Below are 17,063 nucleotides of genomic sequence, written 5' to 3' on the forward strand. Positions count from 1 at the left end.
TTTTGTCTCTTCTTCATTACTTATCCACTGTCAAAATTATATATACACCAGTAGGAACAGATGCACAAATTAGCAGCTATTGTTGAGGGATATAAATATAGCATAAAACAAGAGAAGTTAATCTGTCCCCATCCAGAACTGTGCCTGTTTTATAGCTTCTGTAAGAGCTTCAAATAGTTTTGCAAAGTTCCCTGCACTACAGAATAAAAAGTTTAACTAATTTTTGCTTTTCAGTCATTATCATCTAGGGAGGAAGCAAAAAGGTGGGATGATGATTTTAATAAAAACCTCTTCAAATGTTATATAAACTCAATGTTCTTAAAACCACTTTGCATGTTAACTACATGACAAAGCAGTTCATCAACTGAAATCTCACGAAGTCTTTACAGGAGAAAAGCAACTCTGTAAAAGCAGGTCTTCACAAAAGAAAAGTTTTGTTCAGAGAATACTCAATTTTTCTTGTCAAGGTTACTCCAGAATACAGAGGACTGGGAGTGAATTAGGTGAATAAACATAATTTGATGGGGTTTTTAACAATAAAATTGATACATTTGTTTTTATCAGACCAATCAGCAGTCATGCATTTTTAAAAAATCAATTTCTTCTTAGTACTACTGAAGAAAAAAGAGAATCCAAACAACCTTGATGAGTTAAAATTCTGCTCTGTAAACTTCTGCAGGCACCTTCATTATTCTCTCCAAATTACTCTTCACAGTATTTCATCATTAAAACATCTAACACTCTTCAATCCATCACCCTGTGAACTTCACAGGCCCCTGTGTACACTCAGATAGCAGGGTGTGAATTATACATCACAGGCCCTTCCTAATTGCTGCTGGCTGCAGATCTGCAGTCACCTGGCACGCTGCTCTTGTGGGATGTTCTCATGACTGCAGCACACGTGTTCAGCAGGGCATCCAGCGGGGTGCCTTGCACCAGGAATTTATCTGCCTTGTTCTGCAGAGGGTACAAGGCTCACTCACAGCCCTGAGGACTCCAGGGGCTCCCAGCAGGGACCAGGATCACAATATATTCCCAGCTCAAAGAGGAAGATCACAGAGCAAATGAATACTCAAATGAGTTAGCATGTATTTGTTCTTAAAGGTTGCTGTGCACACACACAAAGAGACAGATTTGCTAAAATATATAAAACTGCTGTCCTTGTTGGCTTAAAAGTTTTCATGACTGAACCATCAATACATTTATTATGGAGAGGGAGTGATGCTGGGTTGAAACATCTCCTGTAAAATTAACACCCAGACTTATTGCACAGCTTTGAGGTCAACTCCAGGTGTGTCAAGGCTGCAATAAGTGAATTTCTTTACATGTGAATTTCAGCATGAGTGACAATCTCCAAAAGACAAGTGACTTTTTCCTCTCAAAGACAACAAATTGATTAGGAAGAGACAAGTGATTAGTGGTGGTAAGAGCAGAGTATTTCACCTTCGTCCATGGGTGAAACCTACTTCTGCACTTCCTAAAACTTATTGCTAACTTGAAAGAAAAAAGAAAAATCTGCAACATTAAAAAGCAAAGATTCACATCTGCCAGGCATAGGTGAAACTCCCAAGAGCTGGTTCTTGATAGAGAGAGTTCCTACTTAGGTAAAATTCACTGCTGCCATGTGGGGAAAGATGTGGGCAGGCTCATTTCCCTCCTACTCACTTTTCTCAACCTACAGCTTCAACCAGAAGTTACAGCAATTAAATGCTCTAAATTCACATGAAACCCACAGTTACCCCCCACCTACAGGCAAAAATAACTTTCTACTGCTCGTGGGCACATCTCTTGAATAGGGAAAAGGAGGGAGAGGTCTTGCCAAGCCTTGATTCTGAGAAACAACCAACCAACCCATCAACACACTTTGGAGGAAATCAAAGCTCAGGGGCTGGCACAGAGAGCAGCAGCAAGGATGCAAAACATGGCTAAAAGTGGCTCTTGGGCTTTCTCCTTCTTAATGCTGCTCTTCCTTGTTTTTAAACAGCAACCATCAATTTTCATCTGCCTCCCCTCAGAAAGGAAAGAAGACAAGGAGGAAGATGGATTATACAGTAAATATTTTAAAAAGTTACTGCTCCTGCCCTTTCCTGGCAATGAGGCCTTCCAGAGAAATTAAAGCTACACAAACTTTGGCTGAGATGAGGGACTGTGTAATATTTGAAAATATCCATGTCAGAACTGTCAGAAATTTATGCCTGCCATAATGCAACTTTATTTATTAAGGAGCATTAAGTCCTTCACCACCAAGAAACATTAAGAACAGATGTCCTATGTGTGAGGACAGTGGGAGGAGGGAAGAAAAAGATGTTTGCTTAGTTGAATTTTTCCTCAAATGTCATAGTTCACAATTCCATAGAACCTTGCAACCTAGGAATTAAAAAAACTTCCTAAGCAACAACTTAGGCATCACAACACCTAAAAAAGATGAAGAGGTTAAGTTGACACAGCTGGTCTGAATACCCTGACACTCAGCCAAAGTGCAACTATTTGGTCATTTTTAAGGGGAGAACTTTTTGGTGTTAGAATGTCATTAAATCAGAAGATGAGCTACAAATGCTTTCCATTTAAAAAGCTGAAAGCAAACGGTCTTGTTTCATTTCTGCAAATGGTTTAGTTCAAGTTGTCAAGAAGTTTAAGAAACTCTGAAAGCAGGTTAATGTTGTTGAGTACATGATTCATAAGAATTATGTGAAGGGGTGAAGAGAGGAAACTGTCACTTTTACTGCACTTGGATGCCAGCCCTAAAATAAGCTTCTTGAAACAGTTCATTAAAAGAATTTCAATGACAAAGCCAACCTTTATCCGTTCACAGAGGACTTCAAGCCTCCTTTTATAGCACAGAGATTACTATATTTGGCCAAACCTAGATAACATTAAAGCCATTATCACTGCAGTGAGACACTATAAATAGCAATAGTAATGTAAAACACTTAAAATTCTGTCTGGGAAGCATGATAGATAAACAATATTATCTATGCATAATTTAGGGCTTGTCTATCAGACATAATCTCATTCATGATAACATGAACAAATTTAGTTACATAATTCACCTTGTTGTTTACCCAAAATTACTTGCATAGTCTTGGGAACTCCTTTCCTGATTGCTTTTGACAATAGACTTTATATTTAACACACACACATATGTGGGAAAGGTCAAATCATGCTCTGAGGTTCTGGATTTGTCAAAGTTAATTCTCATTCAATAAATCAGGACAGGAAAATGTTTCATTCTCTGTTTAAAGGTTCTGTTCATGTGCATTGAAAAAGAGTGTATTAACCTCAAACATTTGCATCTTTGTTTTGTCACCACACTAAAATTTTCAGAAGAACATGATCCTGAAACAAATTTTGCTGCCAAAAATTACAGGAAATTATATTTTCATTGTGGATAAATTAGTCTCTGAACTTTACTTTCCATAACAATAATCAGGAGATTATGAACTCATTTGCAGGAAGTCCAGATAAAAAGATTTGCTCAAAAAAGATTGTCTTTTACCCATTCAGGTCAAAAGGACCACAATATCTTGCATTTAAAAAATCATCTTTCCCTGATGAAGAGACCCTTTAAGGGAAGTGTACCACAGTAAGCAATATCATAGCAGAACTGCTCATTATTGAAGGATCATGGCTATGTTTTACAGACTTATTGCTGGTACTTGAGGAAGATCTCTTCTACACAGGTTTAAACTGACTTCTTTTTTCTTAAACAGAAAAGAAAAAAAAAAGTGTGCAACCTCTTTTTCAAAAAAAAACCAAAACCAAACCCAACAAAACAAAAAAAACCCCAAAAAACAAAACCAAAACAAAAATAAAAAACCCAAACCCCAAAAAACTCCCAAAAACCCCTGAACCATGTAACCTAGAATCTAAAACTAAGCATATAAAAGCAGAACTGTAAAGTTAAGAACACTTCATTTTTAAACTAGAAAAGAAAACCTACACACATTAACTGCACATAATTTTAGATTAACGTTTTCTGCTGGTAAAGTGGTTTGGGTTTGGTTTTTAATTAAAATTAGAGGTGGTCCCAAAAGCCCAGACCCAATCATCCCTGAAAATTAAAATATTTAATCTTGTCTGGAAGAGAATTTAGTAAGCCACTTCTCCCACACAAAATGTGAAACCAGGCTAAGTGCACAAGGCTGGGCTCCTGTGCCTCCTGAGTTCAAAGGACCCAAGTTAAATCCATCTGCATGGAAACCTCCAGAGCTTTATTATTTCCACATTGACAGTGGGTTTGGAAAGCAACCTCACTCTGCAGATCCAGTAAAAATCAAGATGTCAGGTTCCAAGCTTTAAGATGACAATCAAACTTTTAAATCAATAGTTAAAAAACCCTCATATCCATTATACTTTCATTTAAAATCTGCCTTTATACACAGTCTTGGAGAATGGGGGAAAAAAGAATCACTGAATACAGCTGATGGAGAAGGAAAACCCACAGCTCTGTGCAGACCTTCCCACTCCTCTGAACTGCAGAGGAAATGCTCCTGCTGATAAATCATCAACAGGAAGCCAGATTCAATGGCTGGGCACAGCACCCTTGCACTGACTTCACATGCTTCTCAATTGCCTTGACACAATAACCTTTAGCTCATAAAAACTTAGCTCTTATGACATTTTTGAACAGTGACGAACACAAACCAGAATTGCTTGGAGCGTTCTCATCTCAAAAGCCTCCCCTTGAGCATTTCCCTGTGCAAAGTAAAGAGCCTGCTTGCTTTTATTCAGCCAGTTCATTAATCAGCATCCCTGAGATGCTACCTCCCCGCTCCAGGGTGTTTCTCTGTGCATGTAAATGCTTCAAAATCATCCACAGCCATTCCCACTAGAGGTGGTTTCAGTGCACCCAGGCAAGAGCAAAGGCTCCGTGCTGAACTCCTGGTGTGAAATGAGTCATTTGTTCCAAATCATGTTTCCTTTCTTCAATATTCGCACTTAGTTATTCATTTCCCTAAAGTACATGAAGATGAGATGTTCCTGAGTTATTTTCTATTTGCTCTCAGCACATACACTATTTTATTCCTATTTCTTATCTCACTTTTCCAGCCTTTTCCATGATTTCAGTGGGCTGTGATTTAGGACCTCACAGGCACAGACAACAAAGCCCACACTTTGAGGAAGATATCATTTAAGTTGTTTCCTCTTAAGATCTTTTGAGACCTTAGAGTTCCTTTGCACTGGAGCTGGTTGGCACCTGCAAGGGCCTGATTCCTAAACTCTCATTCCCATGAGGAATAAAGTTAAAATCACTTTTAAGCTGCAGAAGTGACACTATTACATAAATACTTATATTATTCAATAAATATGCAAGATGTGAAAATTAAATGTTTGCAAGAGTTCTGTTAGCTACCCATCAGGAACTGACTGGTGCACATACCCATTTATGTTTTTGTGTTTCACCCTTCATGTTTTCACACAGCCATAGCTGAAAATCATAGCTCTTTTCTCTTTCTGTACCTCTTAGCCACGTGCCATTTTTTGATGCATCTTTTGAGATCTCCGTGTCTCCATACCAGCCATTATCTTTGGTCTATTTTTTCCCAGTCATAATTGTTACATCAGATTCCCCTTCCCCCTTTAAAATTTTTCATTTGCAAACTTAGCTCATTATTGTTTATTTAGTTTTTGTATATGTAGTCATCTAAATTAAAATTTCAAATCAGTATCATCCTAAAGAGACAATCAGCTTTACTAAGATTTGACTGCTGAACAACTTTCAAACCTGCAGAATAATAACATATGGAAATTGATGTGGAAGCCTAAAATACCATAGTCTTATGGCATGCTAATGAATTGCACTTAGTTTGAATGTCAGGTTGACCTTTGAATAATGGAAAAAAGTAATTCACAATCAGCATCTATCACAAGTAATTTACACACCTACTTGAACAAGCTCAGTGTCATTAAGGAAAAAATGAATGTGAAGACACAAAATGTAATTTACTGTAGCACGAAGTCTGCTGAGGGCACTGTGGATGGCCTCTTCTCCTCCCCTTCATCACCATGCATATATCCTTTATTTTTCATCACTGAACTGTTACTGTCTTCGATTTCTGATACTGGTTTTGTCTTCATTGTATTGCTAGTGGATCTTTATCTCTTTACTGAGTCACAACCAAAAAAACTGAAGGGCTGAATTCCATCCAAGCCAGCAGACAGACTCTCCCTGATTTCAGTGAGTTTTATATGACTCTGCATTCAACACTGAGCAAGCTCCCAGTTTTCTGCTTGTACATTGCCTCTCACAGGTACCCTCAACCCTAAGGTAAAGTCTTCAAATGCATCAGAATTTCATGTGGATTTTTTCATGTCAGCTATTGGAGAGTGCACTATGTTAGAAACAAATTTTTATTTGTTGAGCATATAGTATCAGAAAATATAATTCAACCACACACTAAAACTGCATGAGAGAGAAAAGCTACACGGGGAGTTCACAGGAAAAAACTCTTCTTGTAAGGGGAGATGGAAAAGGAAAGCTCTCTGTGTCTCAAAAGATGCATTTGTAGACTGACAGAGCTGTTACACATTTCCAGGACCTGGCATAGCTGAGACATAAGTGATCTCCAAAGAGATCAGGTACAACAGCAGAGGTTAAATGCATTAAAGATTAGGTTAAACTTTGCAAGTGCAGCCTATAAAGCTATCAAGCCACCTGAAGTACTACTTTATTGCCTCTTCCCTGGGAAACTGGCCAGTGGGAACCAGGAGATGTTCAGAAGCTCCTGGGACTGGACTAACCCAGCAGCACAGGCTGAGTTGGATTTTGCATGACTTGCCAGAGATGGGTTATCAAACTCTTCTCCTCATCCAGGTAGACCAATGAGCAACACATTGCTGTCACTAATGGATCCCCTGCTTGTAATTCCAAACTGCCAGAAACCACTCCAGAAAATCTAGACCCTAGCCAGGCTCTGCAATTCACCCTGTGGGAATTGTTCTCAATTTTTAACTTGCACTCCACCATCTCTTATCAGAGGGGTGCTTGTAATTGTCCAGAAATAACTGACCCCCAATATAACACCTTCTCAAAACCATCAACACTTACTCCAGCAAAGAAATAAGGGAAACAAAGGAAAATGTAAGTAAAGAGATCAGTTCATTTCACTTCTCAAAGGAAGATATTGTTTGGATGAGGCAATCCTCCTACCATCTTATAAAGAAACTTTCAAAAGGCATCTAGTGACACTTCAGAGTCTTCACACTGATTTTGTATTATGTGTCACTGACATCTTCATCTGTGGGCGCTCAGGGCCAAGCACTGGGAGGATCCCTCATGGCTGGGAGACAGGCTGCTGCTCTTACCTGACATTGTCATGCTTCTGGATGTAGATCTTATGAAACATCATGTCTTCCTGTTTGGCATTAATGTCAGCTTTCATCTCCATGGCAACATGTCGAGGAAGTACAGAGAGCAGGAGACGCTCCTGTGGAGTCAGACAGATGAACCAATTAAAACACCTGCTGCCCAGTTAACAAACACACTTTGTTCCTTACTGGGGAGAAATGACTCATCAGTTTGGTGAGAGATGAGTACAACCAAGCAAAATGGGCTCCATAAACCCAGGAGCTGATCCCCTAACCAGTCATATGCAATTCTCTTACCAACCCCACAATAAGAATTCAATGGTTTTAGAAGAAAAAGTAGTATTTTTCATTCCAGGTGTGCTGGGCTTACAATTCATGTTTGCCAATTCCCATGCCCACCATGCAACTCAAAGAGTGTCCGTGCACTGTTCTTGGAAGGACTCTGACAAACGAGATTGTCTGACCTCCCACACAGTCTCTGCACACCACCACGAAGTCTTCCTTCACCTAACACCAGAGGAATGATGCCCCAACACCCTTGGGCACTATTTAAAATTCCTTCCTTGCTTATCTAATTATCTAAGCACATTCCCCCAGCAGGCACAAACCTGCTCTTAGCAGCTAAAATGTTGTAGAAATGCCCCGATAAAACCAGCATGAGAAGTGCTACTGCTACACTTTAAACTGCTGTTAGTGCCCAATTGCATTAAGATCTGTAAACCCACCCACTCACCCACAAGAGTATTTTCAATAACCACACACTATCAACAGTTTGTGATTCTCCTTGCCCCTAAAGTGGCACTTTCATTTACTGATCACAGCATTTGTGTGACTTTTGTAAAATTATTTTGCAAGCTGTTCCTACAGAGTATGCAAAAATTGACAAAATGATGACTTTCTGGTGATTTTGTAGAAACTCACATAAAAACAGGTGCTTGTTGTTATTCTAAATCTGATGCCAATTTCACACAGAAATTATAGAATTTAAATCTGCAGGTAATTTGTGCCCCAGGGATGAATTTGTGTATATCAGGAATCACACCTGAGAATTCCGCCCAGAGCTGCATTCTATTCCCAGTCACACCCCATGAAGTTCAAAAGGTTTTGCTATGGCTCGTGAAGGTGGGAGCATCTCCTTTGGGATCAGCTCTGCTGTGGTCTGGTCCAACCTGCAGGCAGTGCTCTGGAATAGCTGAAAAATCCCAAAAGCTTGTGCCATCCTTGTCTTTATTTTTGTTTCCCTGCAGTGAGCAGGAGGGAGAAAAGGGCTTTCCTTCTTATGACACAGACAGAAGGTGGTGCAAAGGAAGGTCCCCAACCTTATCTAAGAGTTGTATCATTAATTCTCAACAACACAGGGAGCAGCAGGGTTCAAACACAGGCCTGACTCAGAGGGGTCAGCAATCCTGTCCCAAGAACTCATGTCACCAAACCAGTTGCCCATGCAGTTATAGGCACATTTCTGGCTTCTAATTTCTAGTGATAACTGAAATTTTAGCATTTATTTCTTCCTCCAAGGAGAGAGAGGAACCCTGGGGGAACCAGAGGAAGATTAATTCACTGAAAGTGTGCTCAGCATGCACTGAGACATTTTATGGTCTGTAGCACTGCCCACTATTTCTTTTCCCCCCTTCAATGTGCACCGTAAACAGAGTCTGCCTTCAGCCTTTGAAGAGATAGTAATAACACAGAAGATGTGTTGGAGGGATTTCTATCTCTGCTTAAAACTGCAGCAGTCATGAAAAGACACTTGTTTTTAAAGCACTGTCACCATCACTAGCACACTGCAGGTGCTAACAGTTACATATCCTTATTTTTTTATAAAAAGCAGCTCATGAATCATGCACGTGTCCTCAGGCTTCTGTCAGCTATTGGTGCACTCCCTGAGTGGAGAAGCACAACACATTTGTGTGCTTTCCAGAGTAAATGCTGTATACACTGTTGTCATTTGCATATTCTAATAGGCATCCTCAAATGTGTGAAAGCTGCTATTTTATGTGTGATTTTACACATCCTCTAAATAACTTGGAGCATTACGGGAGGTTCGGGGGCACCCACAGGTTTGGAACATCCCCTGTGGGCGCATGAGTGCGGAGGGATTACTCCTTTCAAACCAGAAACAGGAGCCTGAGTGCCTGTTGTGAGCATTCCAGGAGATTGTCACCTGCATTTCTCAGTAGCTTTTACTTGAGAGCCCCCACTCCTGCTCTTCCTGACACCATAGGCAGATGAAATCACCAATATTTTCAAGACACTTGAGATCTGCAGGAGCCGCGCGCTACCGCTGCTCTGAACTAATAATCAGGGGATAAGATAGGCTCATCAGGTGAAACAAATGCATGTGGCACAACATCCCTTCATGCAGCTACTAATTAGGAAGTTGAGCTGTGTTACAGAGCTGAGCATTATCTTTATTCTGTTTGCTGGGAGTCATCACAATCACTGAAAATAACCTCTGAAGCTAACAGCAGAAGGCTATAACAAGTGCATTTGTAAGGCACAAACCACATGAAAAGGCCTTTGAAACAACAAAATCCCTATGTTTCATTTCAAATGGTGCAGAGAAATTAGGGTCTCCACTAGAGAACAATTTTCATTTTCATACAACAACCACAAAGTGCTGCAGCCCTCGATGTAAAATGCTGTATTAGGCACCAGTGAGGTGACCAGGACTGCTGTTTTACAAGTATAACAAGGCAGCATTCTGACCTGATAAAAATGCAAGAGCAAATCCATATATAATTCTCCCTACAAAATAACATGCAAGTATAGTTCCACTGAATTATACATTAAACAACTGCATCCAAGGAGAACTAGTCTCTAAAACAGGCAGACAGATGAAGGAGTTCAACAAAAATCTACCCTGTTTGCACACATACACGTGGATATATTTGTACATGGGCACACACATTCCCACAATGACTCTGCAAAGAAATTTTAACTATTTATGAAGTCCTCTCCCAAGATGACCTCAAATCACAGTGAATATTTGGTATCTTAAGATTATCCATTTCTCCTCAGATTTAGTAACAGTTGCTTTTTACCAAAAGTGATGCTGAGATGAAAAAAAGGATAGAACAACTTTACAGAGACAAAAGACATGCAATGATAGAATTAAGACAGTGCAGTCCCAACAGCCCATCCCTTACTCAAATTTGCTCCCTACACAATGTGGAGAGCACCTGATTTTTCATCCAAGAATATTTTGTTGTGGGCAAACAACAGCGATTCCTGTTATGGCTCTGCCCTGGGTTATCTCAAGTAATGAAATCACAAGTAATCTCTTTTCTGCATCGGACATTCTGGATTTTCTATTTACTTTCAGGCTAATTTTGGGTGCTGGTAGATGCTTAATAAAGGAAAATACAAGGTCATTTGCCTGAGAAAATCTGCCTGCCTTTAGAAGAGAACAGCACACAGGAGCACCATCGATCTCCAGAAAAAGACAAGCAACTATAAATAACAGTGTTGGGCTGTGCAGTTGTGTTTTCCTCCACCCCTGTTTGGACATGTGGGCTGAGCTGTCCTTATTTGTGTCTGCTGTCACCTCGTGCTTATCTCAATGCATTATGCATAGAGTCATCTGAACTGAACCTGGAGATCAATGTCAGCACAGGCTGTGGCAGCAGATAATCTCATTAGGAGTCTCCAGCTGCCAGGACCCGCAGCTACTGCTGCAGGGACAGAAGAGCATTTGGCAATGCTGGCTTTGACCCATGTTTTTCTGGTGTCCTGGCTGTCTTATGTATGGTATAGTACTTCCAGGAGAGGGGGAGAAGAAAAAAAAATCAAGACAGGGCATTTGTCAGGAGTGTTCCAGGAAGCTGCTGCTGAGACAGAAGTGCCCAAATCCAGCAGAGCACAGGCATGTGAGCCATGCTGCTGAGGCAGCCTCTCAGCAGGGAGGGCTGTAATCAGTGAGTCAAATGGCACATTCTCTTGGCTCAGTCCTTTCCTCCACTTCAAGGTGTGGAAGGAGAAGTGGCTGCTCATTTCATCTTTCTGAGACAATATTCGTTGCAAAGGAAAAAGGAGTCTTGAGTTTGAATCTTGTTTTCATACAAAAAGTACCAACTAAGCACGTGTACACGTTATTTCACAGTAAGGATTGAACAGCAGCTATGTCAGCCAGAGGCACCTCATGAAACACTGCCAAAATACAAATCCATAGATGCAGATGGGCTGAGACATGAAGGAAAATGAAACTGAGTTGCCACAGAGATGCAAAGACTCCCCAGCTGATTAATTCCCCTGACCTCTCCCCAAACCCACAACCAAGCTCTAAGATATCTCCCAAGGGATAAATGGAAGTCCCATTTCATGATTCATTTCAAATTGGACTGAACAGACCACTATGAGATGCAGTGCAGGGCAGAGATGTGTGTTAGCAAGAGAACAGTTAAGCTGCCCCAGAAGACCTTCTGTGTCTAATTCTGAGACACAAGAGATTCATTGCAAGAGAACCCACAAATGAATTAGGGGAGCAGATACATTCAGCACCCTGACAACTAAGCTGTATGTTGGCAGCAAGAGGGCTTTTTATAGCAAAAAAAAACCAATGAAGCTGATGATGAATCTTACTTTTTGAACAAATACAATTCGTTTGAAGCCAAAAACATAGAGAGAGGTGTGTAAGCAGGTAGGAACCTTTGGGAAAGGAGGGAAGAGGACCTTCTTTGGAGGCATCAAGGAATGCTACATTGTGTGGACCAATTCCTGCCTGCCTTACAGCTCTCTTTTGGCAGTGGCTTGGCTGACAATCACGCCAGGCTTTGACCTCACAAAGGGGGCCAGTCCAAAGCCTGTGTGTTGCATCTGCATTTAACTCTTGGCAGCAATGATGGGTGCAAAAAAAACTATGCAGACTCTTTGTGTACTGTGTAATTTTAATCCACACAGCACATGCCACTGGATATGTTCCTTGTCTCTGGAAAAGTCCATCAGAGTATTTGACAGGAACTACACCCCTGAGCTTTCTTTCAAACCTTTAGAAATCCTGTCCTCTAACAACAATCTATTCTTGCCTGGATTACTCATGAAGCAAGAAGCCTACAAATGCCATCCTACAGGAACAATTTGCATGCTAATTGTGTTTCAGTGTTTTCATGCTTTATTTCCAACTGTTGCTCTTACCTGCTGCTGGTTTTCCCTTTGAGAATGCAGCCTGGCTTGTATGCATTCCCTGGTCTCCTGGAAAGCCTGTCTTTGGGACACCTCTGCTGGGTAGTGGGTACACACGCCTACAATGTTTGTACAGGAGAAGATGAGAACATTGGAGACCAGCTGCAAGAAAGAAACAACAACAAAAAAAAAAGAAAATAAAAAGAGAGAAAAATACTTGGTTACACTTTGGAAAACTGCCATTGGTAACAAAGCACCAGCCAGAATCCAGCCCCTTCCATGAGTCCTTAAACCAGCACATATTTAAACCTCAGGCTCTTAATTTCAATGCATTTTACCTCTCTAGCCTTTAAAATATAAAACTTCCATATATGACCTCAAATATATGTTCTTTCCACTGTGTACTACTTCACAAATAAAAGGTACAATTTGACTGGTAATTCTGCAGTTTTGCTTTTGGTTATCTATTATCTGGGAACTACTGAGACACAAATCAATCTAAAAGTGCATCATTGCTCCATCACTGGAGGTCACCTATAACTCATGCAGAGAGATCTGGCAGAGGAACACTAATATTTTCATGTTTGTGCATCTATGTATCTGGCTCTAAAACATTTCAAAGGTACATTGACCATTATGTTGAAATAGTGCTTAAAAGTGCTTTGGGCTTTACCCTGAAGGTAAAGTGTTGGTATTCTCAAGGCTGCAGAGCAGTTTTTATAATCTAGTTCCAACTCAAAATTTTATGCTTCTAGATAAAACATAGGTTTTTTACATTTCTATGCATGAGTACAGAAATGAGTTGCTAAGTCTGAAGCCTGTTTCAGCTGGACAAGCAGGAAGGAAGAGCTATGCCACTCTTCTACTCCCATTATGTTTTATAGGAAGCAGCCACATAACTTTTGCTGAAAACTTGTGTTGCAACCTTTCATTTCCCAACTATTTTTTTAACAGAAAGGAAAGAATATTCATGTCCATTGCTGGCATTTGTTTCAAGCAAAATCCTCAAAGCCTGTTCTGATGGCTTAATGTAAACATTTCCCTCAACAGAGGTCAGTCCCAGTAGGACTTTTTGAGATTTGCACAAGCTGTACTGGATCACCCTTTGAGGACAGACTTACTTGAAACACCTCTCATCTCTTCCAAGGGAAAAGACAGTCAGACCTCCAAGATTCTTAATAATACAGATCTTTGCTCTATTCCCTAATGAGACCAAATATATCCTTTGCCTTTATTAATTTTTTACTTGCAGAATAAAAAAAGCATTTTCCAGTCCAGCCCATTCCCTGAAAATATGGAGGCACTCTGAATGGCAGGAGAGCTGCAGGACACCCCTCAAGCCCTGAGCTCACAGGGGGTGCTCAGGACTCCCCAGACCAACTTGGACACTGTGGAGGAGAGAGGAGCTGCTCCCATCTCAAACAAGGACCCACATCCCAAGAGTAACAACCTCTCCATAAAAATCTGACTGGTATTACTCCAACTGTTTGGCTACATTCAGGACAGCAACAATTATTTTATTGACAATTCTGACTTGAAACAGGCAGAAAAACCTCATCTTCCAGCTCAAAATAAGCAACACCATCAACTACAGCCAGAGGAGGGACTCCTCTCTGTGGATGGCTGCCAGTAGATGGCAACACTCCAACTTCCCAAGCTCCTGCATCCAAGCGCTGCATTTTGGACAGTGTCCCTGCAGTGAGTTCCCACATTTGTGTGCCACTCTACAGTACAAGGACCTGCAGGTCATGGACACCCCCAGGTGACTGTCACCAGTCCAGATCTGTTTGCAGACAACAGGTTTTCTAGGATGAAATTATTCTCACCCCCTACAGCTTGGTCCCTCCATGCAGAGCCCACAGATCACACAGAGGTGTGATGAAGGTCACACACGTGGACATGAAATAAGTCCCAATACTAAACCCACACATCCCCTTCACAATTGTATTCTCACTCAGCTCTTTCTAAGCCTGGATGGATCCTGCCAGATCCAAGGCTCTCCACTTCTCTCCCCCAAGCTGATCAGCCACCAAGTCAACTCCCACCCAAACCCTGCCTAGTTAACCTGAGCCAGTGCTGCATTCAAAGGGTATTTGATACTATTTTTTTGGTGATGATGATGATTTTTAAAGATGAAAAATTCCCCCTAGCATAAAAAAACCCTTCAGCCAGTTCTTATTCTATTGAAAAAACCCAAACATAAAAATGGTGTCGAAATAGGGGTTTCCTAGGATTTACTCTGGTTCCCACTCCATGGGTTCACTGATTGAGACTCAGCCAATGAACACAACTTTTACAAGTTCAAGCTGCTTAATATGGGCTCAAAGGGGTTAAAACTAAACAGCATCTTTTGCATGTCCAGATTACAGCAAGACTCCCAAATCCTCGCTACTGGAGTTGTGCAGTGATTAGAAAATTTGCCAGGGAATATAAAATGATATAAGCATGTATGATACATTTTGAATGGATAAAACTGAGAACAAAGAAGGTTTTAAGGAAATAAGCAGTTTTCTGCTTTAATCCCAAGACATGGAGATTTCATTTCACTTACAGTCACTAGCACAAACCCTAAAACCTCCCCAAAACAGTGACTCGAGTCTTGCACCAAGAACAGGAGAAAACAGGCGGTTTAGATGCCAGGCAACATATCAAGAACTAACCCAGCAGAAAGAGGAACACCTCAGTCCTGGAAATAAGCTCTTTTTAGGTCTTTTTGGACAAACTGGTGTTGTGCCAACAAAAAGTCCCCCCAGTGGGGTCCATGCACAAAGACACAGCAGCTGTGATGATGCCTTGAACAGGCAGGCTGTGCTGTTCAGGGCGTGTGGTTCATATTGGACACTGACACAGGGAGTACAGAAAACACCAGAATTATGTCAGAATTGACATTATTGATAACATTTCTGGAACACCAAGCAGTTTAACTTTTCAGCACTCACTAATGTCACTTTACACAAACCCAAGGGAGTTCACAGACTGATTTACAAGACAGACTCAGATGACCATGCTTCATCAGGTTGGAACAAAAACTATGTTGCAATGTAATTTTTAAGTAGCAGGGAGACGGGTATCTGTATTTATTCTGTTTAGCAGGATCTCATTTAAATCACAGTATGGCATCTTTGCACACCCTGAAACATAAGGAGTGAAATTACTCTGTATTATCTGTGTTACTGTGTAACTTTTCTGTGAAAATATTAAAGATCTGCAGAGATTTAAAACTGAAGCTCCTTTTATTTGCAGCCACACATGTTAGTGAGCAAGAGAATTTTGTTCAATATCTGTTCACAACAATTTTCTACACAGTCATTTTAAAACACAATAAAGGGAAAAAAAATCCTAGGAGCAAACGGTTTTTTTCACAGTCCTCTGTCTTAACAAAATAAATTTATATCCTGTTTGCCAAATGGTACTACTTGCTTATCAGCTTCCTTGCCATTTTGCTATGGTAACCAGCTTCAGTCCCAGGAGGAAAGAGATGATGTAGATACTAAAAATCTGATTCCCTAAGCTCCATGGCCTGAAAAGTAAAAACATATTATGGCAGCTATTTCAGACAATCTGCGCTTGAAGAGCTGTTCAAGGCAATGGAAAGACAATATTGTCTGTTTTGTAGTTGACTTCCTTCCCCTGTCTAACTAGAGATTTAAAATAGGAAGATTCCTACCTGTCTGCTTTTGGAATACAACAGTTTATGAAGACCATTTAATTACATATAACTCCTAGGTAAGCTAATAAACCTGCCTGCAGTATTGGCACATCTGAGCATTTCATAAACCAACACGTTTACTCTTCCATGACCTGTGTGAGGCAGAGAAATGCTGCTCTCCTGGTGTTACCAAGGCAGAGCTCCTCAAAGGTGATTCAGCACCTAAGGAAGAGCTGTGTACTATGAGAGGTTTTCAAAAACCACCGTGGCTCCTTAGCACCATGAAATAATAGATCCCTCAATCTCAGACAACAAAACAGTTTCCAGCCGCTTTGATTTCATCGCACAAACACAGCACTGCAACGCCTTTGTTGAATCTCCCGCAGGAAACTGTTTTCAATAATTTTTTCCCCTGGTGACTGAAAGGGAAAAAAGACAAGAGATGGAAACAGTTTAGTTCCACATGTTCTAGGAGTTATGAAAACCTGGTATTACAAAATCAAAATTGAGAGCTAAATTTGGCCTGACACCAGTGTTACAAAATTGATGTTTTGGGCACCTCAGGCCAAGCTGAGGAAGAGGCAGGATGTCTCAGTGGCCAGGAGAGAGCCTCCAGACCACCACAGCAGAAAAAGTATCAGCTTGCAGCAATATTGCCACACTTCCCCCTGCTGTGTTTCTATTCGATAATCCTTCAAACACCAGATGCTATTCAATATGTAATTAAGAGACAACAACATGCTTAAGAGAAATAGCATCAAGATAAATTTAGTTAGTTCCCTACCTCTGCCAGAGCAAACAAGGCTGGCTACTGACATGAGAAGGTGGGCCATGTTCCTTGCAATATCATTGCTTATTATAAAAGTCACAGCTTCTGGTTTTTTTGCCAAGGTACTCTGCTTTGGTCCACTTCTGTTGCAGAGGCTCAGGGTTACTTCTGTTCTAAGATCACAGCATTAGGCTATTCCCTTTAGTTTCCAGAACA

General features: G+C 40.7%; 1 protein-coding gene across 1 annotated transcript in view; it reads right to left on the bottom strand.

Annotated features, from left to right (window-relative positions):
- Positions 1–17,063, bottom strand: part of ADCY5 (adenylate cyclase 5) — a 203,904-nt gene that overhangs the window by 71,337 nt on the left and 115,504 nt on the right. The window contains exons 2-3 of the mRNA XM_064435033.1: positions 12,442–12,591; positions 7,306–7,427 (exon numbers count right to left, since the gene is read on the bottom strand). Coding sequence (XP_064291103.1) covers positions 7,306–7,427; positions 12,442–12,591 — 272 coding nt within the window. The remainder of the gene's footprint in view (positions 1–7,305; positions 7,428–12,441; positions 12,592–17,063) is intronic.

Source organism: Passer domesticus, chromosome 10 (assembly GCF_036417665.1).
Source record: "Passer domesticus isolate bPasDom1 chromosome 10, bPasDom1.hap1, whole genome shotgun sequence".
Lineage (NCBI taxonomy): Eukaryota > Metazoa > Chordata > Aves > Passeriformes > Passeridae > Passer > Passer domesticus.